At 39.1% G+C, this 25,698-nt stretch overlaps 2 protein-coding genes across 6 annotated transcripts in view; one reads left to right on the forward strand and one right to left on the reverse strand.

The window, feature by feature from the left end:
- Positions 1-25,698, reverse strand: part of LOC110830547 (spermine oxidase) — a 241,955-nt gene that overhangs the window by 136,130 nt on the left and 80,127 nt on the right. The window lies entirely within an intron of this gene.
- sr (zinc finger domain-containing protein striped) overlaps positions 1-25,698 on the forward strand; it is a 150,678-nt gene that overhangs the window by 98,822 nt on the left and 26,158 nt on the right. Inside the window, exon 1 of one of the 4 annotated variants that reach the window (XM_087344933.1) lies at positions 13,318-13,877. The exons of 2 other annotated variants lie outside the window; for them this stretch is intronic. Coding sequence is in view for 1 of the 2 variants with exons in the window: in XM_087344930.1 (XP_087201056.1) it covers positions 14,155-14,761 (607 nt within the window). In the remaining variant the exon portion in view is untranslated. Of the gene's footprint in view, positions 1-13,317; positions 13,878-13,917; positions 14,762-25,698 lie in introns of those variants that run through there. One more of the 4 variants, XM_087344930.1, reaches the window with a different exon arrangement.

Below are 25,698 nucleotides of genomic sequence, written 5' to 3' on the forward strand. Positions count from 1 at the left end.
TCACAGTTGGACATAAATTTGGACAAGATTAAAAGAGACTCGACTTACCATAAAAATAACAAAATAGGCTAAGAAAAGATTTAAATCGTTTCTTGATTCCCCAAGGCGTGTAACTTATTCATGTGGAAACTTAGTACGGCCACGTTCTGATCGATACCTAAGCTCGATAGTCTGTATTGGGCGTTGTCAATTTGTATTTTAAAGTGTTTATTTATGTAAATTTTCTTTCTGCGTCAAGGTGCTAAACATAATATCTGGCATCTTAGGAACAGAACGCTTCTAAATACACACGCAAGCGTCAGTGGTGGATTAGAAGCTCAGATAAAAATGCTCCTACTTTATGGATCGTAACGCTTCAAAGAACATGATTTTATTCAATTGAATAACAAGACGGGAAGATACAGGTGTAGATGGGAGGATAATATTAATGTTGACTTCAAAAAAATAATATATGGGTGTGAATTAGATTCATATGGCAAAGGACAGAGAACAGTGGCGGACTCTGACGAAAACAGTTCCCAGACATCTCGGAGTTCTTCGGATTTCTCCTGTCAGTAACATTCCGCTGCTGTTCCGTACACGCGTACGTGTCATCTGGGGGACGGACAATGCGCCCGTCAGAGGTCCAGTTCATCAGAGACATTGTCTCATCCCATCGTAACAATAACAATTAGAAATCTTGAGAAACGGGTGCAGATTAAGACGTGTGCACGTAAAAGTAACTCTAAGAGCTGTTTAACACACAGTTCTTATTTTAAATTTGTTCTCTCAGCAGGGATCCAGCTTAAAATTAGGAATAACCGCAGAAATAACGGTGGCTTATAGCAACCGGGGTAAGTATCACTACCTAAACTTAGGAAGGTCTGTCCAGGGGGGCCCAAAAGGGGCCCAGGTGTGACTGAGTACAGTGACTTAGTTAGAGATTGTCTTCAGAGACACAGGGACTCCAAGAGATCTGGGATCTACAGGGAGACCTTGACTATGGTCATCATATTTACGATTTCGCCATTAGGGCAGACATTTTCTGGAACTAGGCGATTTTCATAGGATTCAGTTGAACAATAATGCACAAAAGATCAGCCAAAGGTCGTAGTTGAAGGGTCGCTTTGACACCCGCCCCATTTTCATACACTCACATATACGACAGAAAAACTCAGAAAATGACAGAAATGAGGAACTTCATAATTTGTACTTTTCAGCAACTATTATTAAGGTTATATGAACATGTCGTCTAATAGTACGATGGAATAATCATCTAGCCTTACAGATACAAGGGGTAGGAGGATAAAATAGAAATGAGAACTGGAAGTAGAGGGAAATATTTGTACAGGTTGGCAGATATGAATTGCCCAGTGTTTTGGTGGACTCTTAGTTTAGAACACGTATGAATTATCATTTGTATATAATTCTTAATTACTTTCGAACAGCAGTGTTTGCTTTCAGTATATAACGTCGTTGGAACAGTTGACACTCTCTACTCTTCATTTGTTTGAAGTTCTAAATCCGCCACTGAGAATTGATTTATAACCACGAAGTAATACAAAAATCAAGCGATCAAGCACCCTTGTTATGATGTGGTGGTCCGGCCTGATGTTTGAACTACAAGACGCTGTGGAAACAAATTAGACGCAGCTGCGGGCTCTTACATATGTTTCATCACGACCGCGCCTCCGTGCCCACAACCGACAGCAGAAACGGAATCGAATATTAACAAAGAAACGTGATTGCTTTATTTAAAAACCACAAACAGGACAAGAAAGGAGAAACAGTTGACAAAGACGGAAAGTTAGAAAAGCCAAGAATAAATAACTATCTTCATGAGGCAGAGTCCTTCCTGAGAAGCTTACAGTTGCTCAGGCAGTTAAGAAATTCCTCTCTTTTACACAGAACCCAAAGGTCCACTACCGTATTCACGGCGGCCCGTCATTGGTCACCATCTTCAGTCAGATGAATCCAATCCACACCCTCTTTCTCTAAGATAAATGTTATTGCTACCTCCCACCTAAGCCTAGGTCCTCCCGGTGGTCTCTTCCCTTCAGACCTTCCAATCAACTTTCTTCTACATATTCGATGTATAAGGAAACGGTCGTGGATTAATTTCATGTATATCCCAGGATCTGCCTGAAGGGACTGACAAAAACCAGGAAAAACCTCAATTTGTGTACCCGATCTGAGGACCGACACCTCATAAACACGAGGCAGGAATGCTAACCACTCGACCGCAACATTCGGCTTCAATATTATTAACCTTTTAAAGCTCACTGATAACTATATAACACCACATACTCTTACAGATTTTAACTCTACATTTTGCCCAGAGAGCGTAATTATGGTTTCCATGTTTTTCTCAGAGTAAGCACCGCTTATTTTCCTAAGCAGCAGAAACAAACTGATCTTTGCAATGGACTGATTATGGGACAATCCTGTTGAGATAAGTTTAGAATTTCCATAAATAATTTATTACGAATATTAGTCGTGTAGTTTTCAAACATTCTAACTGTATATAGTGTAATGTTTACAAATGCATTTAACATAGAACTTAACTATGTACCTTCTTTCTTAATACCAAGTACTTCTATTTACACACGATTCTACACTGCAAAATTGGCTTGATACAGAACACAAAAGCTATGTCACCTCCAGATGTCTCAACACACTGTTTGCTCCTTTTCTCATGCTATACGGAGACTGGGCCAATTGGCGTTGGTGAATTCTATTTTAACTCTCGTATCCTATTCGGGGTCTCATCTGACCCCAGTGGCAACAAATTACTTTGTTGCAATTGTATTTAACCATTATTGTTCCGTCTTGTTTCTCCAATAATTCCCTTCATCTTCCTCTAACCACTACAGTTATTCATTACTAATATCTTGCCTCTAACAAGCACGTTTTGAGTGTTCTATTGACTTCAGGTAATAAATAGGATAAACCAACATTTCACAAGTGTAAATAGGTTCTTTTATAAACTTTAAACCCAAACTGTTGACGTCCTAAATAAGTTGACAACATTCCTTAAATAGATGCGGCTTCTCTGAGCAGGTAGAAAGTAAATCTGAACGAGTATTTACCTTGTTAGAAGTACGATTACACATCATGGCTTCCTGTATGTATACGAGGCACACATCTTACAAGGCTCCTTGATCAGTTAACGTGTAGATGGATGATACAGATATTATTTATTATTTTATTTAGTGTTCTGTCTGACGACAGGTCCATATGAACAGGATCCTTCCATCCTTTTCTCGGACTGGGACCTGTTCATATACGTTCTTGGCAGATGATCCAGAAGTGGTTTGCCATTGCCTTCTTCTGTGTGTGAATGGAGTAATTGTTGGGATGCCACGGAGAAACCGGGGAGGCCCCCGGAGGAAAACTCCGTGTTGCCTAGACCACGGCCTTGCCCAACACAAGTTATAAATTCGGGCACCGCCGGGAATCGAACCCGAGACCCCCAGGATTACAAGGCCAGCGTTCTAACCGCTAGACCACCTCATCTTATTATTATTTAGTGTTCTGTCTGACGACAGGTCCATATGAACAGGATCCTTTTATCCTTTTCTCGGACTGGGACCTGTTCATATACGTTCTTGGCAGATGATCCAGAAGTGGTTTGCCATTGCCTTCTTCTGTGTGTGAATGGAGTAATTGTTGGGATGCCACGGAGGAAAACTCCGTGTTGCCTAGACCACGGCCTTGCCCAACACAAGTTATAAATTCGGGCACCGCCGGGCATCGAACCCGAGACCCCCAGGATTACAAGGCCAGCGTTCTAACCGCTAGACCACCTCATCTTATTATTATTTAGTGTTCTGTCTGACGACAGGTCCTTATGAACAGGATCCTTCCATCCTTTTCTCGGACTGGGACCTGTTCATATACGTTCTTGGCAGATGATCCAGAAGTGGTTTGCCATTGCCTTCTTCTGTGTGTGAATGGAATAAACGCCGGAATATGTCAAAAAGTTTCGATCGGGTTTTGAACTCGGATCATACGGTTCATTTGTAATCAGTACAATGTTTTAATCTCTAGCAGGTTAGTGTAGCGGTGCTGCTCTAAACTTTTTTTCAGGAAGTACCGGATTTAAATCTTGGACTGACAACCGGTTATCCATACTGAGATAATTCGTGGTTTTATTCAGCATAGCATGAAAATTCAGGAATAATATCTTGAAACATAACATTAAATGCTTCCATGCTGGCATTCATAACAGCACAACACAACAGTCATGCGTTTCGATCCACTTGTCCATCGTTCTGCATGTTGTATCTAAACACACAGCGACATTACAACATAGCAAGGTATTAAATGCTGCCTGTTATGGACAGGTACGACTCCCTTCTAAGAAAACTGGATCCATTTAAAATGTCATAGAACGCGAAAGCCAGTCATCGTCTGCTGATAATCACAATATTTCGTACGCGAGAGTCGACACCACTTATTTTGTCAGTAATAAAAAGACATCTTCAGCACAAGGAGCAAATCGTTCTGGCATCTGTCCATTTGTCCAAATATAGTTTCCACGTTATGTAGAATGGCACTGATTTAGTCTTTACACTGTAAACCCCTAGGAAATTTTATTATTTTATTCAAATATCTTTTTCCCGTCTGTTACTGAGATATTCACCCCTTTTTTTTTTCCTGTTATCACATAAATAATAAATTATAAATATCTTGACAAGATCTGAAGAAATCTAAATGTCTCGAGATAAGTGTTAGCCATGTCAGGGAAACTACACCGTTGTTGAATTTAATGGCGTTCCATTATTCTTTAAAAACTTGTTGTGAGCATCTGTGTAGTTTAATAAAGAACGTCAAATCTAGAACTGGGATACGTATTAGTAATGAACACTTAGAGGAATGAATGCTGATAGCAACAAGAGAAACGAATCCTGGTACCGAAAGATTACTTATTGTCCCTGACTGCGCACCTACGATTTAGGATAGTTCCAATAATTATTAATTTACCCACGATTCTGTATCGACCATCGAGGTGACATCGACGAACATACGAGATATTTGTTGAATGAATTGCGAATAACACGGGAGAACTCCGAGAAAATACAAAGAAACAAATTTTAAGAGTTCCATGAATGCAGTTACCGTGATGGTATATCTGGTGTACCACAATCTTTGGTACAGGAAGGAACCGCATTCTACTGCCGCTGGTAAAAAAAAATGATTGTGGAGAGATTTTCTGAGAATTTCATACGATTCAGTCATGACAAAGTAACGCAGATGTACGCCGAATTAGAGGCGTCCGGAGTGGCGGCGGTGAATCACGCAGAGCCACGTTGAGAGAACACACAAATCCTGTCGCTCTGGTACCACCTCATGAGCACTTCTCAGTAACACGTCGCCGATTCTTAGTCACGCGTCTTTCAACATCGGAATGACGGATCTAACTGACAGCAATAAGATGTACAACGTCCAGACCAGTTCGATGTTGGTTCTCTGGGTTGTAACGCCGTGTGGACATATAGGTGGCTATCGACGTTTCGACGAAACATACTTCCATTTTCAGCCTTCTCCGAAACTGTTATCTCTCTTTTATTAAAGCATCATTAATATATATATATTGGTCCCGGGCATGACGTTAAACTGCGTCCACAGACCGAGTGACCACCGGTGTAAGTGGTACCCCTCTACCAAGTGCCAACAGCCTCTTCGGTGGGTGGATGAGCACGTGGTGGTTCAGGGCACCCTCATGCCCTTGGGGTGAGAAATCGCCCCTAAAGGCGGATGAACCCGGATGGGTCAACGGCATAGGATGCGGAAGGCAAGGGGAATCCACCGCATTAAAGATCCTCCGGATTTCCCAAGTATCAGCAGCTCAAGCTGCTGCCAACGAATCCTGGGATTGATTACAACAGAACAGAATATATATATATATATATAAAACATGTTATAATAATGTGTTATTAATACATATCAAATTAATGAATGGGATAAAGTTCGCGTCGATCCGACGACCCGCGGGTAACTGGTACATAAGCACTGAGTAAGTAACCTAACCTGACCTACGAATGAATCAGAAAGATATGCGGTCATTGCGTTATGAAGAACAAACGAAAAATCAGTGCTGTGTGTTGCAAGTTGCCTACTCTGCACATTGCAGTGAAACAAGAGTGGACGAGGCAATGAAGTAAGTCTGAGTGACATTCAGACGATAAAAACCTGATGAAGGCAGCAAAGATGTAGCACGCTGTCCGCAGCTTCGGCACCATCAGTGACGGACAGAACCCAGTGCAGAGGACGGAACCAACGCCGTGCAAAGTCTTGCTCAGCACGAAGATAAAGGCAAAGACGAGGTGCACCGGTATAAAAAATACTTTGAAATAAATAAATAAGAAACATGAAAACAAAAAGAATTTCACGAATGCTGGGCACTGCTCATTACATGAGATATGATACATAAACGACGTTTCGGGTGATTTGTTTAGTGACAAATCCGTTACAACTTTGTACTTTGATAACAGTAGCGAAAGATGGTATCCGAAACTGACATTTTAAAAACTAAGTTAGTAGTACGACGAAATCGGCAAACTGTCTTCCACGCCCGAAAGGCTTACTGAACAAGAACTTCTCATTCTCTCCCATTTGATCACCCTAATATCCGGTAAAGGTTACAAAATATAAAGCTTCTCATTATGCAATTTCTGCCGCTGTGTTTAGAGCAAAGGTTCTCAAATGTTCTTATCGACTCCCGAGCCGCAGGGTTACAAATGACGACAATTAATCGAATCACCAGGTCAGTTTATTAAAATCACTACTAGATTAGATCTGCTAATGCAAAAAATTTCAGTAATTACTCAGTAAGTTTCTTTGGCAAAATCAATTAGCGACATACTTGACACAGCTTATGACTGGTTGATCACTCATAATCACTCATAATTTCTCTTACCGCGATTCTAATACATCCCTCCAAGTTATCCTGGCTCTTGAAGTTTAACATGTTAAACAGTTGTTCACAGGGAAAGTTACTGTCAGACACTGACGACATTAACAAACGTGTCTTCTGACATCAGAAAAATATTTTTCATCAGTGTCACAAAAACGTATGCGGTCAGCACAAATACATTTGCTCGCAACATGCGACCCGCGGGTTGAGAACTTCTGCATTAGAGAAATAGCCTGTTAGAAATTACGAGTGCACTATAAAGAACTTCAGTAGCTGAAACAGAGTCTATAATGTCACACTATCTGTTTCCGCGTACGCTCTGATCATACTCATTGAATGAGTCAGAAAGGAAATTCGTAAAGAATTTGCAAATAATGCAAATAATGATATCAGGTCTACAGCTGATAACAATGCTTGATTTCGCAACCTTCCATAAAGTTCTCCGATTCAAATGTGTGTCTACATAAAACAGTGAAATTAAATTACATTAAAACAATTAAAAATGTTACACAATAATTATTTTCCGAAAAATATACTTTTCTGGAACGTTGCGCCGTGTAGTCTGGAAGAAATTGACCGACGTTTCAAACGTTCGTACAGCCTCCATCATGTGAATGATGAGTCATCGCAAAAAGCAGTAAGCACCTACGAAACGTCGGCCAATTTCCTCCAGACTACACGGTGCAACATTCCAGAAGACAGCCATCTTCCGTTCTTCTTGCATTCGGCATTGGGGATGTACATCATTGTGGTTCATTACCAGTACAATAGAACTTATACTTTAGGAGCAGCTCAAATCGACATAAGTCGATCGATTCTTTGCATTATCGTCGTGCTGTCGAGACTGTCTCGCGCACCAGAGCGCGTGCAACATAAATATCTTCTTCGTATTCAGCCACGATGATCGTGAAATAAAATATTACGGCAAGCTGACGAAAGAACACGTTTATGTTTGTAACTGTTTGAGTCAACATTGAAATTAAATAACGTTAGCGTATTACGTTTAATTACATGACCATTACTAACCTAGAAACAAAACTGACATCTCAAATAACTGGGTTTTGCAATTTATAAAGCAGAATGTATACAGCATTGCCATTTTTAGCTCACTGGCCTTTGTCTAAAAAGAAAGGCAGGCTTAAAAGTATTTTAATGTCAGTGTGTCTTTGAAATTCGAACGATAACGGTTAACTCTCCAAATTCCCCGCAGGATGCTCAGGCTTTCTGCTAACTGGAATAGAAAGTAATTAGGAACAGTTGAAGGTTGAGTCTCCTCTAGTAGACTGGCCTCCGGCTTTGCCGGCGGACCTAGTTTCACTGCAAACAAATGTAACATTACATAATGCACAACGTAGTATTGAGTTTTAAATCTTAATTTCCGGCTGAGAGAGCAAGCAGTTTCGTGATCGCCCAATATATCGTGACGTCACGAACTAACGGACGAGGGTTCCCACAGAGATGCACAGATTCTAACTGGCTGACGATGGTACACTCAACGAAACCTGCACTATAGAAAGAAATTCTATATAATTTTAAAATGAGAATCTGTCTTAAGTGTTTCAGCCTTGAAGATGGAGTCAGTATTCCTCCCAAACAATGGTAACCTATTTACCTACAATCCCACACAGCATTACAGACCAGAAGACCAACATAGACATTATTATCGCCTTGAGAACCTTACATTTCATCCGCGTAAGTTTCATTTATGAAAAATCTTTAAAAAAAATACGATTTGAGGTTTTCACAGCGGTGAGTATGAAGATTTCTGTCTTCTGGGTTGTTGCGCTGTGTAGTCTGGTCGATGTTTACCAACGTTTCAGAGGTCATACTGCCTCCGTCATCAGGGTATGAAGATTTCTGTCTTCTGGGTTGTTGCGCTGTGTAGTCTGGTCGATGTTTACTAACGTTTCAGAGGTCATACTGCCTCCATCATCAGGGCGATGAGTATGAAGATTCCTGTCTTCTAGGTTGTAGCGCCGTGTAGTCTGGTTGAAGTTTACCGACGTTTCAGAGATCCTTGCTGCCTCCAACATCCAGACTACATGGCGCAACAACTCAGAAGACAGCCATCTTAAAAAAATCTAAAAATTTCACACACTATGTGCAATGATTTATCAGTACCTGTCATTAAACCGAAAATTAAACACAGTTCACACCGTGTTCATATTACTGTTCTGTATTCTTAAAAAAATACTTGACAAAATTATTTCTTGAATATCTATTGTTAGGCATTTCATGATATTTAATTAATGGTCCTAGCGTCACGTTCGTACACCCACGGAGTATGTATTTTTGACGGAGGATTATTAGAAGCACAAAACTCTGGTGGTCTACAGCGGCATAACATTTATACTAAATCTCATTCAAAGACATCTGTTCCTCCATAAGCTAATGTAGGGATACTGGAAGCATGCCTTTCCTTAAAAAAACAAGGAAGTTGGAAGATAAAGGTAAAAACACAGAGCACTTGCGTAAGGAAACTATTTATATTTTAAACACGAATGTCTAAATTTTCCTTACGTACAAACACATCCTGAGGGTCAGTCACAAACTATCATTTGGAGAGAACGTTACCGGTGCCCTGTAAAATATTTAAAACTTCAGAAACTACTTTTCTGAGTCACGCAGCCCAAAGAATATGAGCAGTCTCATGAAGCATGCCCCTCCCCCTCCCGGCTGCCTGCAGAATGTCTACAGATGTACTCAACCTAAATGAAACATTAATTTACCGATGATTTTAAAAAATTCTACGAATCTTCAGTACAGGCATTGCCAAAACTTCTTTCCGAAGTCTGGTGTGCTGCAAATGCAACCAGGTTGATGATCTACCGCCACTTTTCAAAGTGAGTCTTTCTAGCCGGATCGATCCAATGGGAATATACTGACTTCCACTTAAATGTAAATTGTGTTTTAAGTGATTTTTTTAATTTAATGTCTCATGCAGCTCAGTTTTCAATACAATATGTTTTTTATATTCTTCAACTGATTCCTTTCAAGCACTTTCGCGTAGGTTTTTTGGGGGAAAAAAAATACAATTTCAAAATTTTAAAACTGCATATTTTGTTAATCTTTCCTGCCTCCAGCACTAAAAATATTTGACAACAATCAAACAAAAATAATTTGGTAGAGGTTGAAATATGGCAATTACAAGCCTTTGACTTGGGAGTATGAATTTGTAAAATATTTTCAAAAAGATGAGCATAAAGATGTATAGGTCTCATTTTGTTAACCAAGTCTGTAGCAGTATGTTAACCGCAGAGCACGAACGAATTGATCTTTCACAGAAAGTGCATACCTGACCTCTCACGACCATATCTGACTGTCCGCTGGCAGTCGACATTCAAATATTTCGGTATGGCCAAGATTCTGCATAACCAGAAGTCAGTAATAATGACGCCGAGGTTAAGGAGTATACGTGATAATTTATACGAAATCCGGTGATATCAACAGGTCCATACTGTAAAATATAGACCAATATTCTTTGGATATGCATACAACTGCCTATTTTACGCTCGGCAATGGAACAAAATATTTGGTTCATTACGCATATCTTGCACAAAGTAAAAGCATGATAGAATTACTGTACTTGTTCGTCAACTGTTATCGTCTTCGAAATTACAAATGTGACGTGTGTTTAAGATATGACACTCTCTCGGCGACGAAGTTATCGGTATAGCCCTGAGCTCTAGCGCCAAACGGACTCGCAGCCCTGAAAATGAAGACAATGTTGACGTAACGTACTTTTGTAATGAGTTCAACATACAGTTCATCCTTATTTTTGCCAATTATAAATTTCATATCGTAGCCCACCGGTGACCCCCACGGCAGCCAACGTATTAACACGTCGTACTACGAAGGTGACCGCCACGGTGGTCTAGCGGTTAGAACGCTGGCCTTGTAATCCTGGGGTCTCGGGTTCAATTCCCGACGGTGCCCGAATTTATAACTTGTGTTGGGCAAGGCCGTGGTCTAGGCAACACGGAGTTTTCCTCCGAGGGCTTCCCCGGTTTCTCCGTGGCATCCCAACAATTACTCCATTCACACACAGAAGAAGGCAATGGCAAACCACTTCTGGATCATCTGCCAAGAACGTATATGAACAGGTCCCAGTCCGAGAAAAGGATGGAAGGATCCTGTTCATATGGACCTGTCGTCAGACAGAACACTAAATAATAACTACGAAGGCCTATTGCAACGGAGACATAACTGATACTGTTAAGGTAAAGGCGTTTAGTTCAGTGGTATTCAACCATTTTTTGTTCGCGTACCCCCAGATATAATTTCCCCAAAGTTATTGGTGTATAATTCAAGTTATACATAGTATATAATCTACATCTAAAATAAATTAAACAAATTACATTACTGATTATTCAGTGTTTATCATAAAATAATATATTTTTTTAAATTTCACGTGCCCCCTAATATGTCTTCGCGTACCCCAGGTTGAATACCACTGGCCTAGTTAATGTCCGACAGGTAAATACGTCCTATAATGGATTATTTAAATAAACGAGATTAAACATTTAATTTCTTGAAGAACTGCACTGTGTGAAACAAAGGCTAGAAGTGTTTTTCCTTTCAGACGCAATTTGCTAAGAACGTACAAATTCACGCGACATAAAAATCCAGACGACACAGTTACAGGCTAATTGTCCTGCTGTTTCTCTAATAAATTAATATCAAGGCCATACGAAACCACAAATAACGAAACTATGCAAAACGTGTTCTAGGATTCAGACCGCTTCATCCATTTGCTATCGCTCGTTTCTAAACGTTGCATCACTTCTAACAGTTGGTTCTCATTTCAAGTAGGCCAGCGAGGTAAGTAATAAATTTGGACAGTCAGAGCTTTGCGAAGTCGAGTTCACATGCTAAGATGAGTGTGCATGCAGTTAAATTTAACTAACACGTTTTAACTGTAACATTCGTCTTGTATTAAACCAAATATTTCTGACACCGGACCAACAAAATTGCAGTCTTCTGGAAAAAATATCACTAACGTACCCTTACATGTATTTCCCTCACACAGACGGTAACCCTGATAGTATGAAGTGTACGATGACATGATTTTAATATTATTCATGAGTAGCTGTTACAGTGAACTGCCAAAATAAGGAGACTAAACCTGTCGCACGCATTCACCCTCGTGTTTTTGTGTGACGTAAAGTCAGTGATTACCGAATCTCGTACTATATCGTCCTTGACGGTTCGGCCTTCATTTCTAACAAGAGGTAGGGAGGTGCATCGTCGTCATATGCCGTGGCGGAAATAAAGTGATTACCACACTTCCTGGACTGATACACACTGGGACTCCACATGCGATAACTTGAAAATTCCGGTAGTGGCCAAGATAACTTTACCGGGCCAATGATTAGCAGCAGAGAAAATACGTCATAATTTTAAGGCACTTTTATCATGTTGTTATGTTATGGGTGGTTTTGTAAATACGATGGGAAGACAATTCGCGTGTTTAGAATTTCAGTGGGGAAATTATTGTTAAACATCCACTTTGAGTACCACGAAAGAGGAGGTTGACAATACAGTGAATCTTAGGTAAATGGATTTTAAGAATTGCAGATGTGTGGAAGTGGTTGAATGTGAATCCGGATTTTCGCATAAATAATATTTAGTACAGTCTTTACCGCCAAGAGAACAATGGATATCATTTACAAGCATCGAAAGAGATTTCAGGTTCTCAAGGTGGTGAGTATCGATAGCCTTATGAGATATTACGCCGCGTAATTTCGAAAAAAGGTTACCGACGTTTCAGAGATGCGTACTGCCGCTATCAGCTTGGAAAGGGTATGAGACACTATTATTTTACACGTGTCATCATCATCATAAACATAATCAGTTCTATTGTGGCTATTGGGAGTGCATATTCTGATATTATTATCTGTCTTAAGCAACAGAAATGCTGCATCTGATGAGACTTGGTATTCATACTTGGTACAGAAGGTGTACTCACTAAAAAGAAGCAGATAAAATGCTAACTGATGTTAAAAAGGTTCTCTGGTGAAAGATGGAGACGTTTTGCGTGAAGCTTGTTGAATAAAAACGGTTCAAATTTACAAATTTAGTCGGCAAGTCGACATTTTAGCGCGCCAAAATGTGATCGTGTTGTGTGTTCCGGTATAGAAATGACTGCTAAGTCACGGACGGAGGAGTAAGGTGTGAGTGACGGAGAATAAAAATAAACAACGAAAAGGATTACAAACAAACGAGGAATGGAGAAGGAGAAATGGACAGACGAGAGAGAAAAGATTTATGTTAAAAAAAGACGTTGCATCAAGTGGCTAAGAAAAGATTGGTTATAAGGAGAGGTAAATAGGAGCGGTTTTCGTAGGAGGGAGAAGGAGGGACGGAAGATGATTCTCGTGGAGGGGACAAGGATCGCTAGTTTCTCCCGAGCACGAACCAGTCTAGATCTTGCTGGCGGTGTGTCGAGAGGCGTGCGGATTGCGCATCAGAGTGGACCTCGAGTCTCACATCGCGTGTTTTGTGGCGGCATCGCTCGGGAGGTAAAAATATCAAAGCGCCTGCTTTAGAAAACAAAGCACTGTGCAAATCGTTTGTTACACGTAAAAGAACAGAATACTTTGTCGGGATTTACTTGTGTTCTTGCACGCATATTGTCCGTTATCTTCGTGCGTCTTTCAAAATCTAAGCTGTACTGTGCAGAGCCCCTGAACGGAGGATTGTAGAATAAGTCTGTTGAGGTAGAAACGAGAAGCTCTCCCTCCACTTTCGTTTCCTTGCTAACATGATTCTGCGTGGTAGGTGATAGTGGGTAGCAAAAGCTGTTGTTGGCGGGCCTGTTTTATACTCTCTCTCTATGACGACGGGTGACGCTATTGATGACGTCACGCACATGATCGCCCCACTGATGGTAACAGCGCTTGTACTGAAGAACAAGGAAGACGAAGTGGTATTGGAGTCGGCATCATATTTAGCGTTGGCGGAACCTGTGACGAAAACGGTGAGTATCTAGTCTGCTTTTCTCTCTTTAGCGCCAACTTTCAGGCAGAGGGTTAGTTACTACACATGCACCATTGTGTGTGTTCATTCATATCCTGGCACCGGACACACATTTACCCTCTCCCCTCTACGCCATGCAGACATCAGCACAGGACATACCCCCGGACTTCTAGTCGTCACTTTGACACTGAGCACTATGCAGTCAGCGAATGTGATAGCAGTAATGATACTATCGAAGGTTCGTTATCGTTGTTATTATCGACTGTTCATGAAACACCATGCTAACATTAGCGATGAGAAGGTCGAGTCGGGACTTTACACCTGTGAGCGGCAGTGACATTGGAGACGATGACGAAAATAATGAAGACGTAGTTCTCGTTGGGAATTCACCTACTTATCAGCAAGTTAGTCAATATCAGCGACAGCCACGTGACCCAGCGTTAGTTACAACTACTACTACTAGCAGTGTCAGTGGCGGTGCTGATTATAGTCAGCGACATCGGATTGTTACAACTGGTAGAGGGGAAGAGTTTGTGGACATACTGCAAGTGCAACAGTTGCTGCTGGACAACGCTAGTGTCGGTAGTGTTTCTAGTGTTGGTGTTGGTGCAGGGGTTTTGGGTCATCTACACAGAACTGCGACCACAGAGTATCCACACGTAGGATTAGAGGCTGCTGTCAGGGGTCGTATGTTGCTTGAGAGTTGTCACGCCACTTCGCCGGCAGTACCAACCCCGTCGTTTCGGCACTACCACCATCCACCTCAGACACAACCGCCGCTGTCGTCGACCCCGTATCATTATGCGAATTACGTCCAGCAACAGCAGCATCACACTTCTAGTGTCGAGGATTTATTTGCCCTCTGGCTGGGATCTTCTGCCGCAGGTCGGTCATTTTTATTCTGATACAGAGTGCGAACTATATCAAGGCGTCGATCGTTGCTTTTTGATCTTCGACATTCTTACATTTTTGTGTTTCGTATGTTAATTTTAATGTGACCTTTCTTCGTTTAAAAACTGTGCCAGTACAAAGCACTGAGATCTCTTTATACGGGTGGTGGATTAGCAGAATGGACTTTTTGACTTCATACGCTCTTTAATAAGACAGAAATGGGCTAAATCGAGTCAATATTCAGCTGCTTCGAAATTGTTCATTTCGAGATTAATAATTCTGATTCTATATAGACCTATAAGGAAGAGACTATTGTGGGTCTGTTGTTAATTACGAAAATGGAAAATTCCAAAATTCTGAAACTCGGTACCTACCTCAGATATCCGCGCGCGCGTGTGTGTACACTAAATTCTGCTTTTATAGTGTTATTCTTTTTTTTTCGTGTATCAAGGACTGTTCTGACTTATTTTGTTGTTTAAATAATACTTTGCAGTCCCTTTATCACGGACGATGAAACGTAATTTAGTGATATTTTAAGGAAAAGGTCAGAAACTGAATGTTCACCGCGTACTATAGAGCAGTGGTATTCAACCTTTTTTGTTCACGTACCCCCAGATATAATTTCTCTTCAACTTTGTACCCCCAAAGTTGTTGGTGTATAATTCAAGTTATACATAGTATATAATCTACATCTATAATAAATTAAACAAATGACGTTACTGATTATTCAGTTTTTATCATAATATATATTTTTTTTAAAAAAAAAAATTTCACGTACCCCCTAAGATGTCTTCGTGTACCCCCAAAGTTGTTGGTGTATAATTCAAGTTATACGCAGTATATAATCTACATCTAAAATAAATTAAACAAATGACATTACTGATTATTCAGTTTTTATCATATTTTTTTAAAAAAATTTCACGTACCCCCTAACATGTCTTCGCGTACCCCCGGGGGTACGCGTACCCCAGATTGAATACCACTGCTATAGAATGACATAATTGCAACGTCGCGAGAAAGCCATCCCTCAGTGTTTTACAATAAGTGACCTGAAGTACCTTTATTCCGAGACAAAGTGCCGGATGAAGTCCCTAACTTAGTACTGAGGGTATGATAATGTGCCTCTAGCTTAGGGCTGCCACATATCTCGTGGTTAGCAGGGAAAAGCCAAATAATTCGCTGAGAAAATTTGCTCCAGTGCCACTTCGTCACCCGGATTAAAACTGGGTCGTCACTGGCAGAAGGCAGGTTCCAGCCGCGTGCGGCATTGCACAGCCAAAATATTGGAGCCATGTGTTTTGTATTGCAATTTAAATAAATACGGAAATATTAGGGAGTACAAAAGTTTGGAATTTCTGCCGAATTATGAGCAATGCAGATTGTCATATAATACACTTTGTTCGCAGTTCGAACATTTTCCAGATAAGTTGTCTGCATTATTATTGAGTTTCCCAGTTTAATTTAATTTATCTGTGGTTTTGCATGGGCGTGATATTTAGTTTGTCACGTTTAAGGAAAAACATCGACTAACGTCTCAGAAATGCGTAGGTCTACTGACGATAATATTTGAGCCTGAGAAGTATGACATTTAAAGTAACAGCGGATGTTGAAAACTGTACAGTTTGTTTCGTAATTTAGACTCCTCGCCCCAAGATTTTAGGGAAAGGAGTTTGAGATACGCGAGGCATGGGAGAGATATGTAATGTCGGAAACCCCTTGAGAGATCTAGACATTAATGGAGAAAAGAATAATGTGGGGAGGGTGTGGACTAATCTGGCTCAGGATAGGAACCTGTGACAACTTCTTCATAAAGGGATTGTTTTTATCAGCGTAACCACTACTAGCTTCACAGTAAGGGCTCTGTCCTGTGGAAGGAAACAATTGCATTATCCCAGCCATTTCCAAGATGGACTGAGGAAAACCACGAGAAATCTATCAGGATAACAAAGGTGAAAATCCACACATTCCTAACCTTAGCACGACATGCAATAATGTGATCAGTTACACTCTTTAGCGACCGCTTCGCCCCCGGTATTAATTAAACAGAATCTGGGTTCCTCAGTGTGGACCTGGGCTGTGGCACCGGATAGCTGATTTATATTAAATAATGGTGTAGCCAGAGTTTTCAGAAAGTCAGGAACCAATGCCTATATTAGGTCTGACAAGAAATTCGAATTGATAAAGGACGTCGCCCTTTGCACACAGGAAATGTCAAATGTACTCCTTCTCGATAGGCCGTACTCCTTCTAAGAAGTTCTTGGTGTTCATCAGAGTGAGGAACTGAACCTTGTTTACGAGAAAGGACCCTTAATGTAGGACACGTGGTTAGTCTATTAATATTTATGAAAAGCTTTATAACCAACAAATCCAGTGGTTGTTTTAAACACCTTCACTGGTCGACTATCGAGGAAGGGCCATGTTATAGCTTATAAAGTGTCACAAATGTGTTGATTTATGAAGACGATTTCGTAATTGGTAGCAATGATTTATTTTTCTTCAATATGACAGCATAAAGTTGGTAACAGCAAAGTCGGTGCGTAAATCTACAAAACTTTGACCGATAGATTCTGCTCTTCCGTTGTAACATTCGGAACAACATGTGCGTTAATCTGGTGGTTGCTTATCGTGGCATCATTCATACGACGCAATATTTAAATGTCGGATGCATATTATACCTGAATACTTAAGAATTAAATCATGTTGACTTTAAGAGTTTCAATTAAACTTTAATTATCAACATGTTTAAATATGTAATTTTAATTATTTGATTATAAGTACGAATCAAATTTCTTCATCAGAAATAAAAACCTAAGAAAGCCCATAATTTCGATACGTTGCATTATGTGCTGTTGGAAATCTATCCGCACTGCTTTAAATATCAAATTACTTTGGTCTCTCTCTGTTCAATCAATCTTTCTATTCATCTACCCGTCTATTCGTCTATTTATCTACCCAGGTGAGATCTTAGTTTCTCACGGCGGCAAGTATGATGACTGCTAACGTACCAAGATATATTTCTCTTTTTAAATATTTATTCACTCCCGTTTGACGTAAAATCGTTTCATACATGAAAAAGGGTTCATTAAAGCAGTCAGTATCTGGTAGTAATTATCGTTCCAAGCAACTTCTCAGCTTCTTGAGGAATTTCAAATCAAGAACCGAAGTCTTACTGATGAACACTCGGAGAGATGGTTGCAAATCGCAAGAACAGAATTTAAATAAAGATGAAAGATTATTAGAATAAAACAGTGTCAGATATCTAATTAATAACTGCTTTTATTAAAGAAAATTGAGTAACACGTCGACATCTTGGACGATTGTGTTGATCTATCGAAAACGAATGCATTAGAAATCGTGAGTCGTCTGTTTCAAATAAAGCTCATTACGACTGAATTAGAGACGATGGCAATTTATACTGCTTGTCGAAGTGGGGATATGAGATAAGAGGTCCAGTACCACCTCATTCATAGAATGGTATTTTGCTGTAAGATGAATAAGCAGTCAGTTCACGGACGCTGTGCCAGGTAGGCGTTTGTCTGTGACCAGACTTTATCTAGAAACCGTGCGTTCTGAGAAATCTACAATCTTCATACATACGCAAAGAAAAAGCTTTTATTTCATTTTAAATAAGTCCAGCGTCTCTTTATCTTACGTTTCGAAGTGGAGTAACAATTCAGGCTTGTACTCCTTATTGAAACCGGTCTTTCCTCGCAAATGGATGTGTTTTATAATATTAGATAAATAATTAAATGCATAGATCGGGAGCCCTTATTGGGAAGCTATTACTCGCTCAGGAAGTCAAAAAATTCCACGGCTTTTATGGATCCCTGTCCATTGCAGTGTTCAAAATACTGTGGGCTAAAATTCATCCTGAGCTACACGAAAAATTCTACGTAGTGACATTGGCTTTTCAAACACTGTTCTTTGACCTTCAACGATGAATTTTGTGTCTGCGACAAATTAACCTTACCCTCTGAAGCCGAAGCTCGTCTAAATAATATTTAAGAATTCAGTCCGTACCGCAAAGAAAACACATTTCACGTTACAAGATCGATTGGTTAATGCTGTTTACAATGAGAATCATACGAAATCTATTTACTCTTGAGGCATGTGAGGCATACTAATTACCACTGGGCTAGAAGGGTAACAAAGCCAATTAGCTCAGCAGTATCGCAAAGAGGGGATTTGTAAAATAGGAATACTCCGGATTGGACTCGTCATTTCCGCTGTTGTTAAATTCCAAACAAAAAAATGAAATCTTACAATCAGTTGATGATCCTTTTCCTCTGAGATGTATTTAAATCGGTATCTCCATAAAGTAAGACATCGTGTTCATAAATTTGTTCTAAGCTGTACAAGTCTGCAAGCCCAACACATGATAGCCAGTATATTATTTATTAAATACAGCCTGGGACTGTAATATATGAGGAGCACGGCATAGAACGTGCCATTAATGATTTACTATATAGTACAGTTTTCAATATTGTTTTTTTCCCCAAAGGTAACAAATTTTCGCTTGTGTGTCTGTTTACTGAAGTGTGAAAATTGATCCCGTTCTAGCAAACGGTTGGTAATCAATTTGGGATTCCCCTTCAGTAATCCGAAATTTATGCTGCCTGGCCCTGATTATGGAGGTAGTAAGCATGTCTGAAACGTCGGTGAACTATTACGAAACGACATAGAAGACAGCCATCTTCGTACTCGCAGCCGTGAGAACCTCAGTTCTCACTTCCAAACATTAAATTACTTTGGTAATACGATTATAAATAATGCCATGGACTTTACAATCCTCTCATTTGTTTTGTTAATAAGGAGATAAGTAAGAGAAAATCTTGTGTTGAAGACATGCTGGTTATTTATTATTATAATATTATTTAGTGTTCTGTCTGACGACAGGTCCATATGAACAGGATCCTTCCATCCTTTTCTCGGACTGGGACCTGTTCATATACGTTCTTGGCAGACGATCCAGAAGTGGTTTGCCATTGCCTTCTTCTGTGTGTGAATGCCACGGAGAAACCGGGGAAGCCCCCGGAGGAAAACTCCGTGTTGCCTAGACCACGGCCTTGCCCAACACAAGTTATAAATTCGGGCACCGCCGGGAATCGAACCCGAAACCCCCCCAGGATTACAAGGCTAGCGTTCTAATCGCTAGACCACCGTGGCCAATACATGCTGGTACGCTAATGTTTTTACACTCCCTGCAGTATAAGGGGTATAAAAAAATTACCACCAACCAGCAACACAAGTCTATTTATTATAACAGACGATCAGTGAAGCAGTGCATACTGTCAGGTCGCAATTACGAAGAATGGGCGGGATCGGAAGATAGCCTACTGCAACTTGCTGGAACACTGAAGCGCCTCTCTAATGAACATTTCAGAGACGTGACGTAATGTAGCCTGAGTGGTGATCCATATCGTAGTAGACTGTCAGTGCTTTTCGTACTATAATCTGAGGTTTCTGCGGTGTTTTCCCGCAGGTTCGCAGCAGGCCTTGGCTTAAAGCCGACGAAACTCACATCGCGATTTCAATAAAAATGGCGGAAAAATAAAAATTTCCAAAGGCATTTATTCATTACGACAGAGAATGTTAAAAAGTGTTGTTATAACAGCCTCTTTGTGTGCTAAATGCTTAAGAGCACGCCCGTGAGGAACTGTTTAAGTGTTAAACTATTGCACAAATGCTCGGAAAGTTATCGATTAGGATTCGAGGTTTTCACAGCGGCGACTTTGAAGATTGCTGTCTTCTGGGTTGTAGCGCCGTGTAATATGGTAAATCTTCATTTAAGTTTCAGAGATCCTTGCTGCCTCCACCATCAGGGAGTAGCCTGATTTAACCCAAATTTTTTGCCTTCAAATACACATACCGATTAACTGAAATTTAAGAATAACCGGAAAGTTAATTAACATTAAATTCAGTTTCAGCAGCACCCTTGAAGAAATTGTTTAACGAAGCGGATGGTAGGTCTGTTATCAATATTTCTAACAGTCCGTAGCTGAAATAGAAAATCAGACAGGAGACCTTGCCGAAAATTTCTATAGTCTCGGTTATATTTCAAAATTCACACACGACATTTTTACATTTGTCGCTATCTTTCTCTTGAGGTGATTGGTTGTCAAAAGGCTACATTAATAGACATTTTATTACTTTCGCGTTTTAAATTCTAGGCAATATTTAAGATAAAATTCGGAACCTTTGCATCTTTGTGTGATTAACCCTTTGAAGTCGCAGCTTCTCTAAATAAAACTACTTCTGCATTGCAAAGATCAGCTTGCTGGTAGCCCTAGAAGAATTCATTATACTTTGTCGATGCGAAGGCTTCAAATTAAAAATCGGTATTTATTTAAAGAATGATAAGAAACCAATGAATACACTCTGGGAATAAAATGAAGAGTTGGTGATTTTTAAAGCAAGTGGTACATGAAGTTGCCATTGGAGTTTAAAGCACTAAATCACAAGGGCAACCCGAGAATATCTTGTTTGTAGTTTGGGTGACTGAATGTCTATTCTTTGTCTGATGAAGACCGACTCCTTCAGTATCCTAGTGACGCTGTTTCTTTGTGGATGAAGCCTATTTTAACCCATTATGTTCAATGACCGTCAAAAGAGGAGTATTATTCTATTTTGAACTTGGGTGCTTCTATCGTCTTTGCCTCGCATTTACTATCAGTTATTCGGGTTTAAAGTACACCCAACTCGTGAAACGTCTATGTATCAGATCTTCCTCAGACAATGGACAATGCTGAACATAATATTAGTGTAATGAATCGACCATTGTCACAAACATTTAGAGAATCTTTTTCCAGTGGATCTCAGACAATCTACAGTGCATTTTGAGGCAGATGAAAGTCGAGCTGATCTTAAAAGTTGCACGTTATCACACACCGTGACGGTACCAGCTGCAATGGTTCCTGATAAATTGAGGTTAAAATTTGTTAACTAATTATTTCTATCTAAAGGCCTATTCCGACGATGCTGATATGAAAATTAAACTTATATTTGCTGGAAAAGAAGCAGTCATGACGTACCTAACTTCCATTAATTCTACGAAAGTACTCTGAAAAATTCGTCTAATCTCGGAAGCTGTTGGAGGGGAAATAAATTATTTTATGGACGTCTTTGGCCATGGTCTTGAATTATAGCTTTCTTTGTTTTGGAGTTATTCGTCGTTTGTTTAACAAGACTTTCCTTGGCTTAGGTTGTCGATTCACGGATGTCCCACCGGAAATCAGGAATAAATTTACTGCCAAACCTACGTAATTTAAACTAATTAAGACAGTTAAACGTTTATTAAAACTATACTGCCTTTCCATAATTACTTTTACACATAAACTTATATCTCTGACGTCCGCCACCCACGAAAGAATTTAATGCATTTACAATCAAGCCTTTCATTTAATTAAAAGAAAACAATGCAAAATAAACAGTAATTTCATAAAATCCTGTTAAAAATTCAGAAAGATAAGTAGCCCTTAAAATAGACTAAACTGAATCAAACTCAAAATGATTTCATACAAATAGTACATTAAAGATAACCACAGTACGTAGATGAGATGATTGTATTAGGTAAAATCCGGGTACGTTTGAACACAAGAGTGGAGGGTTACCGCTAAAGCATGTTACATCTGGTGGCAAGAACGTAAAACTGATATGTTAGCTCAAACACGAGGATTACATATCTGTTGTTAAGCTTAATATTGTAATAATAGTATACAGTTGCATTAACTGAAACATAAGGATTCCATACCTCTGTGTTAAGCGTAGTTATTCAATTCAATTCAATTAATAATACTATGAAAACTAACTCAGACACGAGGATTCTGTACCTAATGTGAAGTATAATATAACTGCATAAGTTAATATAATAATATAAAATAAAATACGTTCTCTCTGGTTATGTAAGCAATAATATATATAATGAATAAAATAATTTCTCTCATAATATGTAAGAAATAATCATATATATAATTTTTTTTAAAGTACGAAAATTATATTAACTCAGCCACGAGGTTTCTGTATTTAATACAACGTATAATATAACTGCTTAGTGTGTTTTAACGTTTGAAAACAGCCAAACAACGCCAATTAAGCAAAGCACTAAAACAGTGGTTATAATAATATATAATGTTATTATAACAGTATATTCAATTCAATTCAATTCATTTATTTAAGTGCTTGACAACAGCCAAATAAGGCCAATAACAGCCAAGCACTAAACCAGAGGACAGGATGATATATAATAAATAATTAAATGTATTTCAATAATAATAAAAGTAAAACATTACAAATACAAGAACAAATAAACAAATTAAAATGTACCATATTAATAATAATAATGATAATTCAATTCATTTATTGAATAATATTTCACAAGTGAATGGGCAAAATACGATACCTAAGTAATATAATTCAATTCAATAATACTAAATAAAACATTAAAGTACTAATACAATACTTTATCGCACAAAATTAGATGGTGAAGTGTGTCATGGAGTGATATTAGGTGTTAAGGTCAATACATTGAAGTAGGGACAAGATTATCAACATTGTGGTCGAGGTGCAGACAGCTGCACTGTAAGATAACTGGTATCACGTAGCCAAAACTGCAGACCTTGAGACAACAGAGCCGATGATTAAGAAACGCTAAAACCATCATTGGCCTCATTATGCATCGTCTTCTTTTTGACATTTGCTAACGTGGTTTAAGTACGTAATCCCATATTTTATTGAATCCTTACAATGTTCATTGAATCCCACAAGGGTTCTTATACTAAGCTAATTGAATATGCCCTGTTTTTAAGACAAAATTCAATACTATCCTTCATCTACGTCTCTGAAACGAATTTTCTGTAGGTGTTAAAACACGTTGTTTGCATGCATTTCTCATCTAGCCATGTTTTGTGACCCACCATTCTACGCTCCTCGCGATGGTAATCTTAATATTTGGTGAAAAGTATAAATTACGATGCAATTTATTTAAATTCTTCCATTTTCTATTATGTTAATTTTTTTCTTTATTGGGCCCAATTCTCTTCGGAACTTTAGTTTTCAGCATCCCCAACCAGTGTTCTTCCCAAAGATTAAGAAAATAAGTTCCAATAATATACTCAGGATCTTTCTTAAAATACGCTCCAGCATTAACTGCGTATAATTACCTACTTACAGCAAACATCATTGTATTTGGTGTCTCTGAGTTAAGTAGTCTTAGAAGATTTGCATTCTCATAAAAACATTGACAATATGTGCACCTTCGACATTCAACGTCGGAAATTTCGCGCAGTTGGAGTTTCTTCGACTGTGTGCGGATTGATTTTTTTAAACTGGAGCATATTCTTCTAAGACCACTGAACTCAGCGACATCAAATGTACTTAGGTAATTATAATGCAATTAAAACTGCGGTTTATTTCGTCATGAATATAGTTTTTACTGTCGCTCCAGAAGTATTTTAATCTCTACACATTTAATACGATTTACTTTTCCTTGTGGTATTATTGGGAGAGACTAAACCATCATTACGTCACAATGGTATCGACTTCCGTTAACTTCTCGTGGTGTCGTGTCCCAACGTCGTGGATGTTAGGATGTGCCACCGTTTATTATTTAAACAGTCTCAGATATTTCCCTGAGTTGCATTACACCTGTCGAGCGACAGTACATCTGGTTTTGTACGTCATCCTCATTATCTGGCTGTACAAAAATAAAATATCAGCAATTTTCATTGTCTTTGTGAAGAATGTGACGTTTCTGCTGGTCACATGTAAGACAGTAAAAGCCAATCAGCACACTTATTAAAAATTGTAATGTGGAAATGCTTATCAAACTGTATAATTATCTCTTCCCAAAGGACCCGGCAAAATTCGTAAAATCTTTAAAAGGCAGTGCTATAAATTCTAGAGTCGTAGTAACCCAATTCCATGGACAAGTTTCTTTCTTGAGAAACTGATAGTAACTCATTTATTCAATAATCCGTCGTTTAATCCTTTGAAGCTCGTCTAAATTACATTCAAAGGACCAGTTCCTTCCTCAAAGGAAACACAACACTCCTCCATTACAAACATCAAGTGGTTAATGCTGTTTAAGGAACTAATTGCTATTTATGGCTCATACACTGTGAACCATACGAAACCCACAACCAGTGCAGTATTATTGACCATTAAAAAAGGTGGTACATATAGTAACCACTGGGCTTTGAGGGGTTAAGAGAAACTAGTGTCCTTTACCGTTTCACAGTAACCAGTCACTGGAACCTCACAGTAAATAAATACAAATTTACTGTTTCGTCTAGATTTAATTCTGTCCATGTCAGTAAGCCAAAAAAACTTCTTTAAGAAGAACGATTAAAGTCATACCACACTAAACCTGCCTCATTTTAAAACCAGGCGTTGCATGTGGAGCGCGTGGAAGCTTCGAATTCAAATTTCTTTGCAACTCCAAGTCCTCATGAGTGTGAATCTTGAACTGAATTATTAAATATCGCTAGAATTAACTTAGTGATTCAAACTGCTAAGCCGTGGGTCGAGGTAGTTTAAGAATCAAATCGGCTAGCCTGCTTATCTTTAACAAAAGGATACATGACTTAAAATTTATTATCAAAATAAAATAACCTCAAAATTTAGGTGGGTAACCGAACAGACATAACGGTCAAAAACTCGAGGGAGGTTTCCTGTTAGATTTGGCCCTCACATTGTGACATGTACAAGCCAATACTTATGGTAAATTACATACTAGATGCCTCCTGATCGCCTTAAATTTACATAAATTTCCTCTGTCTTTTCTTTTTCAACGGCGTACCACCGCCTACGAGTTATTCAAGGGGGGACGGGGGAAATAGAAGCCCAGAATATTTTTTTCTCTCCAATGAGTTTTTGGGTGGAGTTACCAGCATATAATAATTATTCGTTCGTCTCCCTAACTCTCTTTGAATACC

The sequence above is a fragment of the Zootermopsis nevadensis genome, unplaced genomic scaffold (genome assembly GCF_977971745.1).
Source record: "Zootermopsis nevadensis isolate Lab colony 2312 unplaced genomic scaffold, Znev_1.0 Znev_ptg000001l, whole genome shotgun sequence".
NCBI classification, from domain to species: domain Eukaryota; kingdom Metazoa; phylum Arthropoda; class Insecta; order Blattodea; family Termopsidae; genus Zootermopsis; species Zootermopsis nevadensis.